The following is a 20,960-nucleotide window of genomic DNA, read 5'->3' on the forward strand; positions in this document are numbered from 1 at the left end:
AATTTAACAGAGTGGTTTACAATCATTCTGAAGGAAGAAGCCAAGTGGACGATTTTTTTAAAAAATGTTTTTGCTTCATTGTAAAAATAGAGGACTACTTTCTAATTACTACTCCATATTATATGAACAATACAGTTAATAAGAATTCACAAAAATTATCATAATTTAACAATTGCAATCTAAGCAGAGTATTGAAAACTATTGTGATTAGATAAAAAAGAATTGAGTTTAGATAGATAGAACAAGATTAAAAAACTAAAAAAATGATATACAATACCATACAAATTTTACGGGTTATCAAACTAACTGAAAATTTTCTTTAAAAAAACCTCCCTATTATTTATAGCGTCACCCGCAGTCATTTTTGCAGCTCAATAAATTAAAAATGCTTACTTCAGGGTTGGGGATTTGTTGCAACCTCATTGAATGACTCTTAAATTATATTATAGATTCATAATAAAAAAAAAAATTAATTTTGATACATAAGGGTTATTGAAGTTCAAATTATAACAAAAATATGTCTATATACAAGTTAATAAAAACAAATAGATTCATGTTAAGATAAAATAGATAAAAATCAATACATGTATGTCTTTTGCAAATAGTTCACTTTTTTTTTTTCTTTTTTTTTTAATCCTATAATAAGTTTTAACCCGTGCAATAGCACGGGCGCATACTAGTTCTATTTATCAATAAGAGAAACTTTACATCCAATATGTCTTTCTAGCAAATACATTACTCCGAATTTTTTTTTTTTTTTAATTGTTAGGGTGTGACTCAACTTCATATTTCAGACCGTTACATCAAAATTTTATTAATTTCACCTACCGATTGTTATTATTCATCCCATAGTAAACCCCTAATAATTGTCTTAAAACAATCATGTGTTAGCTTAGAAGATTATTTTTTGATGTTTAGAGAGCCACAAGGGCGGGGGTGAGAATCGATCCCAAATCTCTTGGAATCGGGAGGGAAGCTCTAACCACTTGAGCTATCCCTCTCTCTCAGCTTAGAAGATTATAACTACACATTCTAGTGATAATACTACTTGGCAATGGATGATATCCTAATGCCAAAAGCTAATGAATGTTGGAGTTAGTTAAGATTACTAATAATGGAAATATTAAATTAAAATAGATGTTAACTACATTAATAAACACCTGATTTTGGTAAGAACATTGAAATCGATACCAACTTTAGAAATATATTAAACTAGATGAACCCCGTGCGATGCACGGTTTGTTTAAATTTTTTTTAAAAAAATTTATAAATATATTTATGTGATAAAATTTCTTATATATTTAAATAAAATTCCTGATATCAAAAGATAATATTTTATATTTAATTAATTTAAACTGGGAAACCTCATTCGTCAATTTTGCTTACCGTCATTTAAATTATTTAATTCTAAAAGAAATTAATAATCTCGTATTTAATTGGCTACTACTAAATTTTTTTATTTTACATGGCACGCTAAAAAAATTAAATCCTACATGGCTCTCTAAAAACTCGGGAAAAAACTCTCCTTTATATATATATATATACTTATGAAGCCCGTGCGATGCACAGTTTGTTAGTATTTTTAAAAAAAAAATATTTATGTGATTAAAATTGTTATTATATTAGTTTTAAAATATTAGATAAAATTCCTAACCTCAAAAGATAATATTTTGTACTTAATTAATTTAAACTTTTTGGGCGGGTTTGAGGTGGATTTGGGTGAAGCCGTTGCAATGCGGCAGTCACTTGTGATTTCTTTGGAGGCTGGGTACAGGAATTTCATCCTTGAAACTGATAATATTAAGTTATTCCACCATATGAAGAAGGGGATCACGCTTTCAACCGCCTTTGGGAATGTGATACGGGACATTTTTAGTCTTGTTTCTCAATGTGTTTTGTGTTCCTTTTCGTTTGTGAAAAGAAAGGGTAATTGTGTTGCTCATAGCTTAGCTAATCTTAGTAGTTCTTTTAGTGAGTTCAGAGTTTGGTTAGAAGAGTATCCCCCGGAAATTCATGGAGCGATTTGTAATGATCTCGAACTTTTGTTGACTTAATAATATGCTAAGCTACGGTTGTGTCAAAAAAAAAAAAATTAACTTTAAAATCTCATTCGCCAATTTTGCTTACGTGGCATTTGAATTATTTAATTGTAAAAGATATTAATAATCTCTTATTTAATTGGCTACCACTTAAATTTATAATCCTATATGGCGCGCTAAGAAAACTAAATCCTACGTGGCTCTCTAAAAACTTGGGGAAAAACTCCCCTTTATTTATATATATTAGATTGTAAGTCAATGTCCTGATGCAAATGTTAGCAAGATCTATTATATTTTTTTATATGTTAATTGACACTTCTTAGCACTTAGCTTATTATTTCATCACTATTTTTTTTTTTAAATTTTTTTTAGGAATTATTACAGTACTGTTTTTTTTTGAAAACCAGTACTATTTAGTTTTCCTTCGTTTTTTAATTTTCGATGTAAAATTCAATTAACTATGCGATAAAAAAAAAGCAATTTTTTTTATAATTTAAAACTACACATCTAAAAGAATTCAACATTTTTTTTATTTTTGAAAAGTAAAAGAATTCAACATGATTCCTCATTAATAATTCTTTTTCTTATAATTATCAAAAAAAAAAATCACAACTTTATTTTTTTTATTTTTTCCCACAAGTTGAGTGAAAGTAAATTAGGTAAGAATATTTCTTAACAAAAAAAAAGTAAGAACAAATCCTAAATAGAAATAAAGTGCAACCCGAATAACAACCCGGGTCATCCTCGCTCACACTCTTTTACTCCCACAATATCTCCTTATTCACTATCTTCTCCCAAAACCCTAAATTCTTCTTTCTTTCTCCTCTCTCTCTCCAACCTCCGCAACAATGGCGCCTTCTTACGACCACGACGACCATCACAGCAACGCGCCACCATCATCGAACCTCGACACCAGCGGCTACGACCCCAACCTCGTACCCGACTCCGTCAAATCCTTCGTTGTCCACCTTTACCGTCACATCCGCGAGAAGAACGTCTACGAAATCCACCAGATGTACGAAACCTCCTTCCACACTCTCAGTGATCGCCTTTTTAAGGACACTCCTTGGCCTTCTGTTGATGCCATTGCTCCTTTCGTCGATAACGATCATGTATTTTGCTTGTTGTATCGTGAGATGTGGTTCCGTCACTTGTACGCGCGGATGCAGCCGACGCTTAAGCAGCGGGTTGATAGCTGGGATAATTATTGTAGCCTTTTTCAGGTTGTGCTTCATGGGGTTGTTAATATGCAGTTGCCCAATCAGTGGTTGTGGGATATGGTTGATGAGTTTGTGTACCAGTTTCAGAGTTTTTGTCAGTATAGGGCTAAGATGAAGTCTAAGACTGAGCAGGAGATTGCTTTGCTTCGTCAAGCTGATCAGGTTTTTTCTTTTTTTGATTTTGTTGATTTTGTGTTTTTGTTTTAATTGTTTGGTATTTTGTTAATTGGAAATTTTATGTGTAATTGAGTGCGATTCGAGGGCGAATCAAGGTGGTTTTTAGAGAATTGAATTATATTAGCTAAAAGGTGATTTTACTGTTTTTTTGGTTGAGAATAGTTGTGTGGGTGTTCTGGTAATTGGGTGTGATTCGAGGTAAGTTAAGGTGGTTTTTTGAGAATTGGGTTATATTAGCTGGAACTTTATGGTAATTAGAGGTGGTTTTGGTCGAATGTGTTGAGGATATCTGAATTTAAGGGTTCAAGTTTGTTGGGTGTTTTTGTGTTGGGGTTGTTTGAGGATATTGGGATGGTAGGTGCAATGGTTTGCAGTTTTTGATGAGAGAACTTGTGTTGCTTTTGTGAGTATGTGGCATTCAGTGTAGTGGAGATGGCAGGTGTAATTCAGTTATTGTCCGGAATTTTGGATGTTCTTTGTTAAATTTATGAGTTAATAGCAGTTCTTGGTGCGGAAAAACAGATATGGGAGTACAATTATTGAGTTATATTTCGAAGAGGTGGTAGATTTTGAAAGAGAAATCAAGATATTTGACTCTGTTATCATATTAACAATAAACCTTTCAATCATAGAATATTTGGTTAGACTAAAGAGTTTTTCTGTATATTGGATGCATCAGTTTATATAGTAGCCTTCGTATGGGATATTATCTGTTTTTGTTTATTGGGGGTAGGGAGTTGTACTCTGTGATGCTTGGGACTTATCTTTGAATTTATAGTTGTATCTTTATTCATAGAAGTTAGGTAAGAAGGCTTTTGATTTTTGGATTGCTTGACGGTGGATAAGCTTTTAGAGCTTTGCTTGTAGTAGTAGAAAGTTTTTGTCAAAATACTGGTGATCCATCATGATAAGTGTTGAGATCATCTGAATGTAAGGGATTTTGGGTTTTCATTGTTTTTAATTAGGTGTTGCTTGAGGAGACTGAGATTGTGAATGTTATGTTTGTAGATCTCTTGCTACCCGGAAGTTCATCAGGCTGTATGTATAATAGAGAGCTCTTTTGTACATTGTTGACAAGGAGTGTCTACAATTTCTTGTTTTAAAAATGTTGAAGTTTTGGAAGTTTAGATTTTTAACTTACATAATGTTGTGCTTTTGGGCTGTTATTAAGTTTAATGTTGTGCTTGAGGATGGGGGATTTTGTTTTGTTGAAGTTGGAGTTTAATACTTAAATGTCAATGCTTTGAAACACCTAGAACTTGTAGGAATGTGATTATTCAGTGGATCGGCTGAGGTCTTGATATACATATATATCCTCTCATCATTTGCGATGCTTGGCTTGAATTTTTTCTGATGCTTTTGTATGTGTGAGGATTTCGGGTTCCTTTTGTGTTATCTTCTTTGCAGGTGTGCTATATATTCTAGAGTTTCTCTTTTCTGGTTGCTTGGGCATATACTTTTTGGCCTTGCTTTTGCATGTCTTCGAGGAGGATTGAGGTTTATTTTTTTCCTCCAATGTTTTGAGTAACTTTGCATCCAATTTCTTACATCTTTCTTTTTGGGTAACTTTGTTATTCAACTTTGGAAGAATTGACTTACAGCCTATGGATTTATTTATATCAAATTGATGGTCACCTTTCACGTAGACTTTGGAATCATATCAAATCGATGCTCTTACTTTACATACTGTCACAGGTCTGGTCTGTTTAGGTATCAATGAGAACTCTGGGGATGCTGTTAGTATCTTATTGTGAAGAAATTGATAGAAGTAGGACAGCTCTTGGAATTTCAAAATCCACATATAATAACTAACAAGGCCTTGCTCTGTTATGTTTTTGGGTTTACAACGTATTCTGTCTTTAGAGTATATCCTTGTTGTGCTAAGCACTACTTTGTGAAGTTGAGAAGGAACTGTGCTGTGGATTTGGGTCTTAAATATTTTTCTTTTTATTTTTTGGCGTCAGTTTATATGGTGGCTTGAAAGCTGTCATTTGGGTTATTTCTGTTTTTGTTTATTGGGGGTTAGGAAGCTGAATTTTGTGAAGTTTGGGACTTATCTGGGAATTGTTGATAATCTTATCCTTGTTAATCTAAGTGAGTGAAGGAAGCCTTTGAATTTTGGAATGCTTGACAGGGGTTGAGCTTTTAGAGTTCTGACATGTAATAGACCTAGTGATTGTTGAAATGTTGGCGATTTTTATTGGCTAGTGTTGAGTTTATTTGATTTAAGGGATTTGTGGTTTTTTATGTGCTTTTTTAGGGGTTGCTTGAGGAGACTGAGGTTGTGAATGTTATGTTTGGGTATTTTTTGCCACCAGGAAGTTCACCAGGCTGTATAGGTCTTATGGAGTTCGTTCTTTAGTGCATTGTTGATTTGGAGCGTCTACAATTTCTTGATATAATATGCTGAAGTTTTGGAAGTTTAGATTTTTAATTTACATAATGTTGTGCTTTTGGGCTCTCATAAAGTTTGATGAGTCTCTTAAGAGGCTATGGACTTGATAAGTTAAACATTTTTAGGATTTTTACAGTAGATGGTTTGTTAGAATTTAAATATTATGTAGAAGTCAAACATTCAGAATTGGAAACTATTATTGGAGGATGGGGGATTTTGTATTTTTGAAGTTGGGGACATGTGGCTTTCTGTCAATGCTTGAAACCTGGAACTAGTGGAAGTGAGGTTTTGCAGTAGACTGGCTGAGGAGACCTCAGTGTTTGAGAAGCTTGGGTGCTTGAATCTTCTTCTCTTGCTTTTGTAGGTGTGAGGAATTTGCGTTCCTTTCTATGTTTCCCTCTTTGCAGGGTGTGGTAAACTTTCAAGAATTTCTAGTAGTGTTCCTTTAGGACGGTTCCTTATGACAATTCATGTTAGCCTACCCCAAATTATTTTGAGACTAAGGTTTTGTTGTTGTTGTTGTTTCCTTTTCTGGTAGTGTGGGTATATATGTTGGTCTTTCTGCTGGATTTATTTGAGGAGGGTCGAGGTGTTTTTGCTTATTCAACATTTTGAGTTACTGTGGATCCAATGTCATACATCATTCTTTTTGGTCAGCTTCTAAAGGATTGACTCAAGACTTCGCAATTAAATTAATTTGATGGTTGCCTTCACGTAGGCTTGGAATTATATCATTTACTTTCTCACTTTATGTAGTGTTGGTCTATTAAGGTATCATTGTGAATTGGGGATTCGTTAATATCATAGTGAAGAAATTAATGGAAGTTGGGCATTTCTTGGAATTTCAAATTCGACTTATAACAACTAATAAGTCATTGCTCTTTGTTATGTTTTTAGTAGCAGAAATTCTGGTTTTACAACATATTTTGTCTTTACTCGTGAGAATTTTAGGGAATTTTTTATTTATTTATTGTGGTGGGCCCACTTATTGGATTAAGGTTTTGATTGATTGATTTGGTGGGGACCGGGGTGGGGGGGTGATTTGGGCTTATCTATTGTATGTTTGGTGGGAGGTTATCAGAGAGGGCATTGAGTTAGTAATCCTTTCCTGTCAAACATGCATAAAAATGATATTGTTTGGCACAAATATGTTTTTGGTCTACTTAGTATCAAACCCATTAGATTTTTCAGAAAAAAAAGTATCTTTATGTTTCTCTGAGTGAGTTTTACCAGTCCTGTGAGCTTAAATTCTAGTTGTCTTGTGAGGCCAGAATTATCATGCTGAATTGATGACTGATCCAGCAGTTGTTTAATGGGAAGTTACTCTGCTGCTTTAGGCAAGGACTTATTTTGAATGGTTCTGATCCAGCAGTTGTTTAATGGGAAGTTACTCTGCTGCTTTAGGCAAGGACTTATTTTGAATGGTTTTGGTGGTGATGGTTGAAGCTTGCCTTTGCATCTTCTGATTTTCTTGAGCTATCTATCCTTTTATGAGATTCTTCTATATTTCTTTTAGGTTGGGATTGCTATCCTTAATCCTTCAGCAAGTACTGTTGAGTATCCTTGTTGACTCAAAAGAAGCTATTATATGGAATTATGGATGCCTAGATACTAGCAATAATTGGAATTTGGGGGATAGCTTTCTCGCACACTTATTAGTTTCTAAATAGTTAATTCTAGATCTCCTGTTTTTCTGCTGTTTTACTACTGTTTATGGTTATTATCCTTATTTGTCCCTTACATTTTTTTAGTTTTACTAATCTGTATTAGGGAAATAATTTTTTTATGCCTATCCTTGTCTTGCTGGAGTATATATGCTTTGAAGTTAAAAAATCTTCTTTCATTTTTTCTAATTGGTCTGCTCTAGGCTTGGAGTGTGTATGGTGTTCTCAACTATCTGCAAGCACTTGTTGACAAGTCATCGATCATCGATATATTGGAGCGGGAGAAAGAGGGACTTGAAAATTTCACTGCAGATGATGGGTATGATTATAATGGTGGAAGTAATGTTTTGCGGGTATTGGGTTACTTCAGCATGGTGGGATTGCTTAGAGTTCACTGTCTGTTGGGGGATTACCACACTGGATTGAAATGCATGCTTCCAATTGACATTAGCCAGCATGGTGTATATACCACTGTAATTGGAAGCCACATCACTACTATCTATCATTATGGTTTTGCCAATCTTATGTTACGAAGGTATGTTTGCTTCTTTGCTTGCATGCATGTTTACTGAAGTATGTTTTTTTTTTAAATTTATTTTTTTATTTTTTTAATCTGCTGGGAACTTTTTCTTTGCAGATATGTTGTGGCCATTCGTGAATTTAATAAAATTCTATTGTATATCTACAAGACAAAACAGTATCATCAGAAATCTCCACAGTATGAGCAAATACTGAAAAAAAATGAGCAGATGTATGCTTTGCTGGCAATTTGTCTTTCACTATGCCCCCAGACCAAACTTGTTGAGGAAACTGTAAACTCTCAGCTTAGGGAGAAGTATGGTGAGAAGATGAGTAGGATGCAAAGATATGATGACGAGGCATTTGCTCTGTATGACGAGCTTTTCTCATATGCGTGTCCCAAATTTATTACTCCATCACCCCCTAACTTTGATGAGCCGTTAGTCAATTACAATCAGGTTTGTTAATTGCTTGAGTTACTTGCATTTATTTGATTGGTGCAGTACAGTGCAAGTACTTTGTTTTGGTGTTCTGGATTAAGGATGTTTACTAACATTTGTTGAACTGTGAGAGATAAGCCAGGAACCATTCTCTTCTGCAGGCTTGTACTATATATTTCTCTTGTTGCGTGCTTAATTAGTAAAAAGAGTGATGGTATTCGTCCTTGGAAACTGTTAGCTTCTGCCTAGGCATTTTTTTTTAAATGATAGATGATCTTTTTTTCGAGATACAACAAATGAAAATATTGTATGTAAATATCATGATGACTGCTATACAGTGCTTGAGATTTAGAGATCCATGGTCATCTTATAATCTATCTGATATTGTCCAATGCAGGATGCATACAGACTTCAACTGAAGCTTTTCCTTTATGAAGTGAAGCAACAACAATTGCTTTCTGGTGTTCGCACCTTTTTGAAGGTCTATTCTACCATATCTCTTGGGAAACTTGCTACATACATGGAAGTGGATGAAGCTACATTGAGGTTAGACTTTGTAAATGTTTTATTACTGTTGCTTGTGTTTGGATATTTCTTAACCTAGTGGTGACCTTATGCAATTTCAGGACTATTTTGATGACATACAAGCACAAGACACATACCGTTGATGCTGAGGGCAAGATCATATCTAATGCTGATATTGACTTCTATATTGATGATGTAAGTTCATTTGAATTTCTCAGGATAAATGTTTATGGTACAACATCTCTGCATATACTATCTGCTGTTTCTTACACATGCAATTGAAAGGTCTTGCTGCCTTTTCTATTGATTTGTTTTGGTTTAAACAAGTTTTAAAATCTTGACACAACTATTAAGGATTGGTTATTGCCACTTTTGTAACTGATGATCAACTGGAAACCGCAAAAAGTGTTTTTTCCCCTAATATTTTTTATTTTTTAAATAACCTTGCATATAATATTATGGAGAACATAAAATTGCAATGCTCATTTTATCATTATATACCAAACAGCTATATTTCTTTGTTTTACAGCAAGTATTAATGTTTCTGTTGTAATTTTCGATAGAATTGAAATTGATTTGGTGATGTTTCAGGATATGGTCCATATTGTTGAATCAAAGCCACCCAAGCGATATGGTGATTACTTTATGCGTCAAATTGCAAAGGTAAATTTTACCCGTATGGAGCTCAAAATTATAGTCCTTAGCAATTGTGTTGTGAGTTTCTTGATTCAAAGCTGATACAATTATTTCATTGTCTGCAGCTTGAAGGCGTGATGAATGATATGGACAGGATAAAGTTGGAGTAGATAACAATTTTGTTTAATCTGTAGAATTTATTTCATGCCTGTTCCTTTTGCTCGTATTTTATGACGCTGTGATGCTTACAGTGTACCTTTTTGTTTATGGATGTATTATTTTCCCCTCCAGTCTCGAAATCTAGTTAGATGGAAAGTTGGCTTTTGTGAGATGGAATCTATATTTTAGAAGGGAAAAATAGTTCTGATCTCAAGCAATTTTGACTCATGTGCAAGTGTAATGCCTTACTGATGCTTTTTGTTTGAAAGTGTACATTTACAACATGACAGATCTAACTCCATATATGTTGGTCTTAAATTTCTAATCTAATGGCCAATTTTGCACTTTTAGAAAGGGAAAGAGAACAATCTTGTGAGGGATTGAGATAATGTGACAATAGGTGGGGCGTAATATTTTACATTAACTGAATTGTACTCTTCTTTTTTTTTTTTTTAGGCGAAGAATCAGCGATAGGCAGTAAATGGTGGTGAAGCAGACATGGTTGTTTTAGGGCATTGGATTGTGGGGATAAAATTTGGAGGACGCCCAAACATACAAATGCCACTGAATTTGACCAATTAAAGATGACAGTAAACCTAAATTTTATTTACGTAGTGTGACCCTCTCTAGTTATACTGTAACATTTTAGTCAGACCAAATCCATTTTATAATACACGTAAGTATTTCAATAAGGCTAAGGGGCTAAATCTCCTATTGCCAGATGACTTCTCCTGTATGGCTGTATCTAATAGTTATATTGTTTCGAACTTTTAGATGACAAGATGTGTTGAACATGACTTCATATTTTATGTTGGGGTGACTATTGATCGAATTATTGAGAAGTGGCACGTAACAAGTTTCATGGTCATTGAGATTAGTTATTATTCAAGGTAGCTAGAGTAAGCAGACTAGGAGCAACAACTGTTTAGATGCAACATATACCCTATTTTGAATAACACAAGCAATGTTAGCTAGTTATTCTAAATTTTAAAGCTACGCCTTTTTTTTTTGAATAGAGCTACACTTGTTTAATATACTACTTTCGTTTCATACTATATTTGCAACTTTCATTTAGGATATTATTTGTGAGATATAAAATATTCTAAAGTTACAAATAACATAAAACGGAGGTAGTAATAAGATGAAGTGATAGGAAAGTAAGGATCAAATCTAGGTCATGAAATCTTAAGCTCATTATATTTAGAAAAATTATAAGTTGATTTTGTTGTTTGGAGGGACCTTGAGCTCGGGATCTGACAATAATTGATTTTTTTCTTCGACGTTGACCTCTCATGTGACCTTAAAAAATGACCATTTTTTTTCTTCATGATTTCCCACTTTGATGTGTCATTTGGGGATATTTTTCTCAATCTAAAATTATTTTCTCCAAAATTAATTCAAGATTTCATTTTTAAAATTCAAAATTATATTTAAAATTGATTTTGAATTTTAAAATGGAATCTTGAATTAATTTTGGAGAAAATAATTTTAGATTGAGAAAAATATCTGGAAAACTAAACTTTTGAGAAGATTTGACAATTAATTTTAGATAATAGGGAGTATCTTTTCTAAAATTAAGGGAATGAAGCTCGAGTTCTTTCTATTATACTGATGTTCTTTTATGTGAGCATGTTCATTGCAACATATCTTGATGTACTATGTGTACATGTTCATTGCAACATATCTTGATGTTCTTTTTGTGACCGGTGTACCATGTACATATCAGGCATTAAATAAATTCAAATCAGGTCATAAACATTTAGATCTGCAAGAACTTTTAATTATCATTTACTTATTATTAAATATCCCAAATTGTGTATTAAAAAATTACAAAAATTACATATTTGAAAAGTATATGATGGGACGAATCTAATAAATTCTAATTTGATAATGTTTTTCTGTATAGATTAGTATTAAATTGCGGTTAATGTTTAATCTAATTGATGAATCAGATGAGACCAAACAAGACCAAATAATTAAAATTCAGATGAGAACATATCCGACCTTGCATGTTAAAATCAGATCATATCTCCTTATTTCATGTGAAGCGGTGAAGAGAATAGGTGGTCATAATTTAAAATCGTTTGCAAGTTGCACCTAAAAATCTCTTGCAAGTTGCACACTTAAACAATAAACCCTACACATACACTTGCTCTTACAAGATGGACCAACAACCGTAGCACAAGTATTAATTTTGTATCTATCCAAGTAATCCATGTTATCTACGTATCTTAACTTGAATGTATGGTTGCTAGTTGCTAGCCTTCCCAATTCAATGAGGCTATAAATAAGGCATTTGCTCTAACTCAATCCTCACCCATTACCCAAACATCAAACAAACAAACACACCCTTTTTCTTGAAAATGCATTTCTCAACCTTTGCATGGGTTTTCATCCTTGCCCTAATGTCCTCAATGATCACGAGCTCGGTCTTTGTCTCAGGTGCTCGGTCACTAGCATCGGAGTCTGAGCATAAGACCGGTCTTACAGTCGCTAAGACTCCTACCTATGATCGCACGAATCCAACCCCTTCTAACTTTAACCAACAAGCTATCCCTTTTTCGCCCTGGATTGGACGAGCTGGACGTGCTGGAGTCCACGAGGCACCACATATCATCGGACATTTTGTACCACCTAGTCCTGATTACTACAAGAATATCGAAACTAAAAGTAATGAACGTGATAATCACAAGGCAGGCCTTACAGTCGCTAAGAAACCAACCCCTTCTGCTAACTTTTACCAACAAGCTATGGCTAATGGGCGGCCTTGGTTTAACGAACGTGATAATCACAAGGCTGTAGGGTCAAGAATGTGAATCCTTAGTTTGTGTATTACGTATAAGGGTATATTTATACAACCTAAGATCGGGCTAAAACATAAGCCCAATAGAACCTAAAATATACAGCAGTTTCCACCATCAATTGCACCTTAAAAGCGTATCATTTCATTTGCCCGCTTAGCTTATATACCTTATTGTATGCGCTAAAATACTACTCGTATTGTATGATGTGCTCAACTTTTACTACATTATTGTCTGTATAGATGGAGTATACAGACTAGCTAGTTAATGAATTACCTCCTATGTTGATTAACTAGTTTGTGATGTCATTGTATTTTATTGCTTGAGGCTAAAGTGAGGTTTTAAGGTGTCTTCTAATGTCTTTGTCTCAGGTGCTCGATCACTAGTATCGGAGTCTGAGCATATGTCCTGTGTTTTTTCTGTGAAACTATACATATGGATGTTTCTACGGTGTCATTTTTCAAAAAATGACACCATAACATGCTGATGTGTCATGTTATGATTGGTCCAATTTTGATTTATTTTTAAAAGCCTAGATATACTATACATGTATTTTTTGTAAAGAATATGTAATTATAGCTTTTTAAAATCTATTTTTTTTCATCTTATTAAACTCATTTTCCAAAATTAAATTATAATTAAAATCTAGAAATTAAAAAAATCATCATTGTTCATCATCAACCATCATTCATGATAGTTATCAACCACTCCCATGATCTTGTATAATCTATTCACAACGAAGATCAAAATTCTGACCAAAATTCCGTCTAAATTCGTTTACAAATTATGTTTTAGGGTTCGATTGATAATTTTGATTAATGTAAAAATCACATTGTTTGATAGTTTTGAGGATGAAAAAAGCATTAGGAATGTTGATAGGGTCATAAAAGTATGATATTACATTTATTAAGCTCTTGATATTATAATTAAAATTTCATTGTTTAAGGGTGTTTTATTTAATATTCTTCCATAGACACGAGTTACTACTATTTTATTTATTTATTTATAGGAAAGAGAATTTTGACATCAAAATGGATTCAATTGCTGCTCGGGATTCAAGGAAACGAAACCCCACAAATTGGGATTACTCATTGTTTCGGGTGAAAACAATGGGACCTTGCCGAAGGTCCGCTGAAATGGAGAAGGCTGGATTCGGTCCAAGTTATGTTGGGCCCAAGGTTTCCTGCACAGTAAACACACGTAAACTAGCCTCGGGGGTGTTGCCGAGGAAGGCCCCTCCGATGCTAAAGTCAGTACAATGTGTAAGAAGAGGACACTATGCAAGAGAGTTTGTTGCTTGAGGCTTTTATGGAATATATCAGAATATATGAATGAACATATGAATCTATGAATGAATCAGAATCCCCTCATGAATGAATCAATATGATGGCTTTTATACCTCATCATACATGGAGAGGTTGGGCCTTAGCCCAATTGGCTTGCTTTGTGGGCTGACCTTTGACTTTAGCACAATTGGAGAGTTGAACCTTGACCTTGGGCTTTTAATTGGATCATTTAGTGCTTAGGCCCAATTGGACTAAATTGGACCCAAACAACTTGCCCCCCAGACCCGATTTGGAAGGATGACGGGTCGGGTTTGATTTAATTCAGAAAAGGAGGGAAGTAAATGATTTAATTAATCCAAAAATTTGAATTTAAACCGTAATTAATGAGATAACAACGGTTTAGGCGGTTGATTGTGGAAGTTGGACGGATAATGGGCAGTTTAATCACAAGATCATGTGTTTAACGGTTACTTAGTGGAGTATTTAAGAGAAATTAAAACGCAGACTCCTCGTATCCCATACCTGGAGATATAAACAGAGGCGCGTCATCTCTCCTCACTTATTCACCAACACAAACCCAGAATTCTCGAGAGAGAAACCAAGAACCCGCATCAAAACTTCGCAAATTCCCCGAGCATTAAGCTTAGAAACTGAGACTTGCCGCTACGAACTCGTAAATCGGCAACTTTCGCTTCAGATTAAGGTAAATTCCTTTGATTTCAGTTTATTTTTCTTCGAATTCGAACTCCTTCCCCTTTTCTTTCGACTTTTTTCTTCGAAATAATCAATGGCAAGAGGAGTTAGAGGTAGAGCCCGTGCTCCAAGAAGAGCAAGGCCGATTCCCGATCCTAGGAACAGGATTGGGACCTGGAATGGACAAAGGCCAGAGTCTGACCCTGCTGAAGGGATTAGGGCGACTCCCCTTTCCTCGGCTCCTCCTCAGAGAACGGAGGAGCCGAGCGCTTCTGGACGGGATGATGAAGTTCCCGCTGTCCTTTGGGATATCCTCCCCGGGTTTTCAGAATGGGAGAATGCCGAAGTTGCTTCGGCCATGATAAAGAACCGCCCCTACCCATGGTGGGTGGAGAATGCCGATCAATATCGATTTGCCGAGCAAATTGAGTTGCATTACGGCATTTTTGAAGCTGATGGGTATTGGTGCCGAATGCCCTCGGCATCCGATAGAATCCATCGTCCACCCCCGGGGTATGTGGGGGTGTACACAAGACAGCTTCAGTACGGGCTGAGGTTCCCTTTGGACGTATTCGTCCGAGACTTGCTGATCCATTACAACATCTCTCTATGTCAGTTAACTCCCACCAGCATCCGAAGGGTGATGACATATTTATGGGTCTGCAAGTTCTTCAAGTATGTGCCGAACCTGCACTGCTTCAAAAAGCTCCATCGGCTAGTGCCAAATATTCAAAGTGGGCACGGAAGCCATGGTTCTGGGTGGTACCGGATTGAGTCCCGGCCCCAATACCTAACCATGTGGCCAAACGACTCTTCAGACAAGGACTGGAGAGGTCAATGGATTTGGGTTAGGGCACCCACAGATCCGGGCCACCCTTGCGTCTTCAGCGCTCCCCGGTACCTCGCTGAGCCTGATCCCGAAATGGGAAGTCTAGGTCCTCCCGCAGATAACGGGGTGGATCCGAACCTTGATCAGCAACATATCTTTGGCAAGCTGCCGAACCGGGGGGGCAGTGGCCGAATGCAGCATATCCCGGAGACTTGGCTCCCCGATACGCATTACGTTTTCCAAGAGAACATGCTAGCAGCTGTTGGCCTCAGCCGAAAGTTTAAGGATGGTAAGCTTCTTCGGCTGGGGCCGAGGCTTTTTAACTATCTCTTTCTTCTCTCGCTTCGCTTTTTCATGCTGTGCCAACCTATCTGAACTAACCTTTCCCCTTTCCTTTTTCAGAGCGGGACGAGACCAACGTTGGCATTAACTACGCTCGTCTTGGTGTCAACCTAGAACGAGTTGTAACTGAACGGGCCCCGTCTATCACTGAGCCGAGGCATAGGGAAGTTCATCTAGACTCTTCCCACTTCCAAATTGAGGCTTTTGCTCTGTACCAGAGGCAGAAGCCTTGGTGGAAGAAGAGAGACCCCTGGTTTCAGCTGCTGGACGAAGAAGCTGAAGCTGCCCGTACAGCCGAAGAGGTTGCACGGGTTCTCGAAGCTTGCGAAGGAGGAGAAGGGTCCTCCAGAGCTGCTGAAGCAGAAGCTGCAGCTAGAGCAGCTGAAGAAGACGAGGCTTTGCTGAAGACCTCAGTGAGTTTTCAGACAACTTTGTCTTTATTTTTTCTCTTTTTTTTTTTTTTTTTTACTCACATTCTTCCTCCCCCCTGTCTGTTACAGTCTGAAGAGAGTAACAGACATAGCGAAGGGAAAGCTCCTGTTCGTCCCGAAGACCAAATACAAAGAGAGTCTTCAGACTCAGATATGGACGAGCAACCCCTTCTGAAAAGGCGCCGAAGGATGGCCATCATCGGCCCTCATGACTTTCAGCGGAGGCCGATGACCATCGGCGTTGCAATAAGGGAACCCGAGGAAGGCAATGGATCGCCGAGGGTTCCCCGGCCACCACCCCAATCACCTCAAAAGACCCCTCCGCCACCTCCTGAGATGGAGGTGGATTAGAGAACTCCCGAATCTAAGGGAGCGGTCCAAGAAGAAATTAAGGCGAGTGCTGCTGAGCACGAAAACAAGGATGCCGTGATGTCAAGTGCTGAGGGCTTCACGGCGGACATCGCAAGAGAGGTTGAGGCTTTCGTCCTCACCCCTGAAGAAGAGGAGGTCATAGTAATTGACTCCTCTGAGAAGGATGATGCTGAGCCATCCAAAGCTAATCAAGCTCCATCGTCATCCTTCCCTTCCTTCCAGACTCTGCAATCTGGAGAAATGGGTTTCTCGGCCCCCCGAATTCCAATCCCAGACCACATCTGGGACCTCATATGGGGTCAGAACCGAGAAGGAGCTGCAGCCTACTTCGGCGATTTTGCTGGCATGTCCGAAGTAGATAGGGCAAGGATCTGGTCGCTGAAGGCCACTGCTGGGATGGGCGAATCCAGCAGATCAGTTCCTGACCCAGCCAGGTCTAACCAACTGCTGATGATGCAGGTAATTTTCCTTGCCTTCATTTCCTCTGAAATTCAGCTCTATTTTTTTTTATTTATTATTATATATTTTTTTTTGTGTGTCTTCCTGTTTTCAGTTCGTACACAATCAGACTCTCACTGTAGAGCTGATAGATACCCTACAAGATAGGGTAGACGCTGCTGTGCACGACAAGAAGGTAGCTGAAGAGGAATTAAAGCTTGCTAAGCTGAAGCAAGCAGCAGCTGAAGAGAAGCAACAGAAGGGTGAGGAGTATGAGAAAAGAGCTGCTGAAGCCCTCAAAACCTTCTGCGACGCTATGGAGAAGGAAGTTTTTCCCCCACTAATGGAAGGGGAAAAATTCCTCCAGGAGCATATGGGAGTGGACGTCTCCAAATTCAAGGCTGCTGTTGAGAGCCGTATTCAGGAAGGAGCTGCTGCACAAGCTGAAGTGCAGCAACGTCTAGAAGCTCTTGAAGCCAGCCGAATGGCTGCTGAAGAGCTGCTCCAGGCCAAAGATGTCCAACTCTCAGAGGCTGCTGCTGCTGCCGAAGCTCAGAGAGCTAAACTCCATGAGGCTGAGGATCAACTGATGACCCAAAAAGTTGAAGTGGCCCAAGCTCAGACAAAGGCTTCCCAAGTTCAGCAGGAGCTGAATGAGCTGAAAGGTTCCTCCTCCAAGCTCGCTGATGAGCCGAAGAAATCCAAGGAAGACTTGGAGGAGACCCAGAAGAAGCTGGCTGATGCTGAGGCTCTACTCAAAGTCCGTGTCTATACCCAAGAGGAATATGAGATGGGTTTCAGAAACGGGTTCCGAGTATGCCGAAGAGTCTGCCTTCATGCTGAACCGAAGCTGGACTGGTCTAAATGTGCTGAATGGGTCCAGAATCCCGAAGACCCTCATATGAAGTATGCAACTCCAGTCGAAGCTGAAATCCTTAAGGCTGAGGAAGCCGAAGAGGAAGCTGAGAGAATGGAGTTGGAAGCTGAACAGAGGGAAAGGGAGGCTCGGCAGAGTGCAAAGCCCGCTTCTTCTGCTGCTGGGGCTGAGGCCACCATGGGGCTCAACGCTGATCAGTCTGATCCTCAGGCTGAAGCATAGGAACTCGGGCAGTCGTCTTCAGAATCTTGCGGTTCATCATGTGCTTAACTTTAGACTTGCCGCTTTCTGAATTTTTTGCCTTGTTTTTTGCTTCAGCTTGCCTTGTCGTACAGCAGTTTATCATTTTTTTGCTTATGTACGTATTTCGGCAGCTGTTACTTTCCGCTTGTGGGCGGCTGCCGATACAGTTTAATTGAACTTGTAGCTCAATTTCTGAGCATGAATTATTAATCTGATGCTCTTTTCTTCAGTTGCTTTGTTTTTGAATGCTTTACTGTTTCTGTTTCTTCAATTCTGCCGTACATACTTGCACTGAGAGTGCTTCTTGCCCCCCAGAAATTGAAGTATGACTTCAGCGGAATAAGCAATTTCTTCACTTCTTCAAAATGGGTATCCGAAACACAGGGCCAACTGAAGGCAATGCTTCTGGGATACAAGTCTTACTGAAGATTGACTTCATCTGAAAGTTGGATATCCGAAACACAGGGCCAACTGAAGGCAATGCTTTGGATATTAGCTTTCTGGGATACAAGGCTCAGTTAAGGCAATATCCCAGAATTGTCCATGGACTAATGTCTTTGGAGAACAAGTCTTACTGAAGTTTGACTTCAGCTGAAAGACCAGTGTTCTTTAAAAAGACGCATATCCGAAACACAGGGCCAACTTAAGGCAATGTTTCGGATAATGGCTCTCTGGGATACAAGGCTCAGTTAAGGCAATATCCCAGAATTGTCCATGGACTCATGTCTTTGGAGAACAAGTCTTACTGAAGTTTGACTTCAGCTGAAAGACCAGTGTTCTTTAAAAAGACGAGTTTTGTTAGCAATCTGAAACCCAGTTACCCGAAGGCGAAGGTTTCAGACGAGGCTGATTTAAAAATTTTCAACTGTTGCTGTTATCCTTGATTTTCTATCTATCTTTGAAAAATGGATATCCGAAACACAGGGCCAACTTAAGGCAATATTTCGGATAATGGCTCTCTGGGATACAAGGCTCAGTTAAGGCAATATCCCAGAATTGTCCATGGACTCATGTCTTTGGAGAACAAGTCTTACTGAAGTTTGACTTCAGCTGAAAGACCAGTGTTCTTTAAAAAGACGAGTTTTGTCAGCAATCTGAAACCCAGTTACCCGAAGGCGAAGGTTTCAGACGAGGCTGAATAAAAAACCCTTAAAGAGTAGATAGAACAAAGAAAATTTTGAAAGGATAAAAAGTAGACATTTATATAAATGGCGGCTCCAAGGCCTTTCATTAGTTCAAAATGTACTTACAAAGATAGTTCTTCCCCGAAGGGTTCACACATGGTATTTTTTCAGTACATCGGCGTTCCAGTGATTTTTCAACTCAGTTCCATCCAACTGCCGAAGTCGGTATGTCCCTGGCTGAAGCTCATCATAAATTTCATAAGGTCCTTCCCATGCAGCTGAGAGTTTCCCATGGATTCGGCCTTTCTGAACTGCAGCAGCATTCCGAAGGACAAGGTCTCCGATTTTGAGAGGCCTTGCATGGACCCTTCGGTTATAAAATTTGCTGATTCTCTGCTTATAGGCGGCCATTCTATCTCGGGCTGAGTCTCTTACTTCGTCGAGGAAATCGAGGGATTCCCTCATCAGTCGCTCATTCTCAGCCGAGAAGTGGTGCACTCGAAGGCTCTCAGAGCCAATTTCCACTGGAAGGACGGCTTCGGCACCATACACCAGTTCAAAAGGTGAGCGGCCTGTCGCCTCTTTTTCAGTTGTCCGAAGGGACCAAAGGGTTCCAGGGAGCTCCTCTAGCCATTTGGACTTTTGATCTTCCACCCTCTTCTTGAGGGCATTTAAGATCTGCTTATTTGCAGCTTCGGCTTGTCCGTTACTTTGCGGGTGGCATACCGCTGAATATGCCAGTCTGATGTCGAACTGATCTGTATACCGCTTCAGCGGTAAGTTATCAAATTGCCTCCCATGATCGAAGACAAATACTCTCGGGATGCCAAAGCGAGTGATGATATTCTGCCAGATAAATTTTCTGACAGTTTGCTCTGTAATGTTCGAGGCTGCTTCGGCCTCGATCCATTTACTGAAGTAGTCGACACCAACTATCAGCCATTTTTTCTGGTACACAGCCTCTGGAAATGGTCCCAGTATATCCAGTCCCCATTGGGCAAACGGGAGTGGATTAAGGATCGGCTGAAGATCCCTTGCTGGCTGATGGATAACTGGAGCGTATTTTTGACATTTTTCGCATTTCCGAACCAGCTCCTTAGCATCTGCGATCATGGTGGGCCAGTAATATCCAGCCCTCAATGCCTTGTGGGCTAAGGTTCTTCCCCCAATGTGGTTCCCACAGATGCCGAGGTGAATCTCCCGTAGGATATAATCTGCATCTGTTGGTCCCACGCATTTCAGCAATGGGGCTGAGAAGGACTTTTTCAGAAGTTCCCCCCTGAAGACAATGAACCTAGAGCTGGTTCTCTTCATCTTGGAGGCCAAAGCTTTATCCTCAGGAGTTTCTCCCCGAAGCTTGAAAGCTAGGATGGGGTCCATCCAACTAGGCTCTGGGTCAGCGCAGCACACTTCAGGTGCTTCGTCGACACTTCTCTCTCGACGCACTTCTACATATACAGATCTGTTCAGCTCGGTAAAAGATGAACTAGCAAGTTTGGAGAGTGCATCGGCTTGAGTATTCTGACCCCTTGGGATCAGCTGAACCTCAAAAGTTTTCAGCTCTGCAATGACTGATTTGATCTTGGCAAGATAAGCTATCATGGAGGGCTCTTTGGCCTCGTAGCTGCCACTGATCTGATATGCAACTAGCTGAGAGTCTGTTTTTAAGCAGACATGATCGACTTCCAAGGAGATGCACAATTTTAGGCCGGCGATTGCTGCCTCATACTCGGCTTCATTGTTCGAGGCC

The 20,960-nt window shown here is 38.4% G+C and overlaps 1 protein-coding gene across 1 annotated transcript; it reads left to right on the forward strand.

The window, feature by feature from the left end:
• The first annotated feature begins 2,654 nt into the window (after positions 1 to 2,654).
• LOC110705612 (eukaryotic translation initiation factor 3 subunit L-like) lies at positions 2,655 to 10,077 on the forward strand. Its single transcript, XM_021883513.1, has 7 exons — positions 2,655 to 3,421; positions 7,699 to 8,030; positions 8,133 to 8,472; positions 8,852 to 9,000; positions 9,081 to 9,174; positions 9,571 to 9,642; positions 9,741 to 10,077. Exons 1-7 carry the CDS (start codon positions 2,888 to 2,890, stop codon positions 9,783 to 9,785), a joined length of 1,566 nt encoding a protein of 521 aa, XP_021739205.1. The 5' UTR covers positions 2,655 to 2,887; the 3' UTR covers positions 9,786 to 10,077.
• Positions 10,078 to 20,960: the final 10,883 nt, after the last annotated feature.

Source organism: Chenopodium quinoa, unplaced genomic scaffold (assembly GCF_001683475.1).
Source record: "Chenopodium quinoa cultivar QQ74 unplaced genomic scaffold, ASM168347v1, whole genome shotgun sequence".
In the NCBI taxonomy this organism is placed as follows: Eukaryota; Viridiplantae; Streptophyta; class Magnoliopsida; order Caryophyllales; family Amaranthaceae; genus Chenopodium; species Chenopodium quinoa.

Excerpts from the sequence above, each read along its gene's own strand:
- LOC110705612 (XM_021883513.1), top strand. The coding sequence starts at position 2,888 with ATGGCGCCTTCTTACGACCACGACGACCATCACAGCAACGCGCCACCA. Across the intron at positions 8,031-8,132 it reads GCCAATCTTATGTTACGAAG|ATATGTTGTGGCCATTCGTG; the intron begins GTATGTTTGCTT and ends TTTTCTTTGCAG. Across the intron at positions 8,473-8,851 it reads CGTTAGTCAATTACAATCAG|GATGCATACAGACTTCAACT; the intron begins GTTTGTTAATTG and ends TGTCCAATGCAG.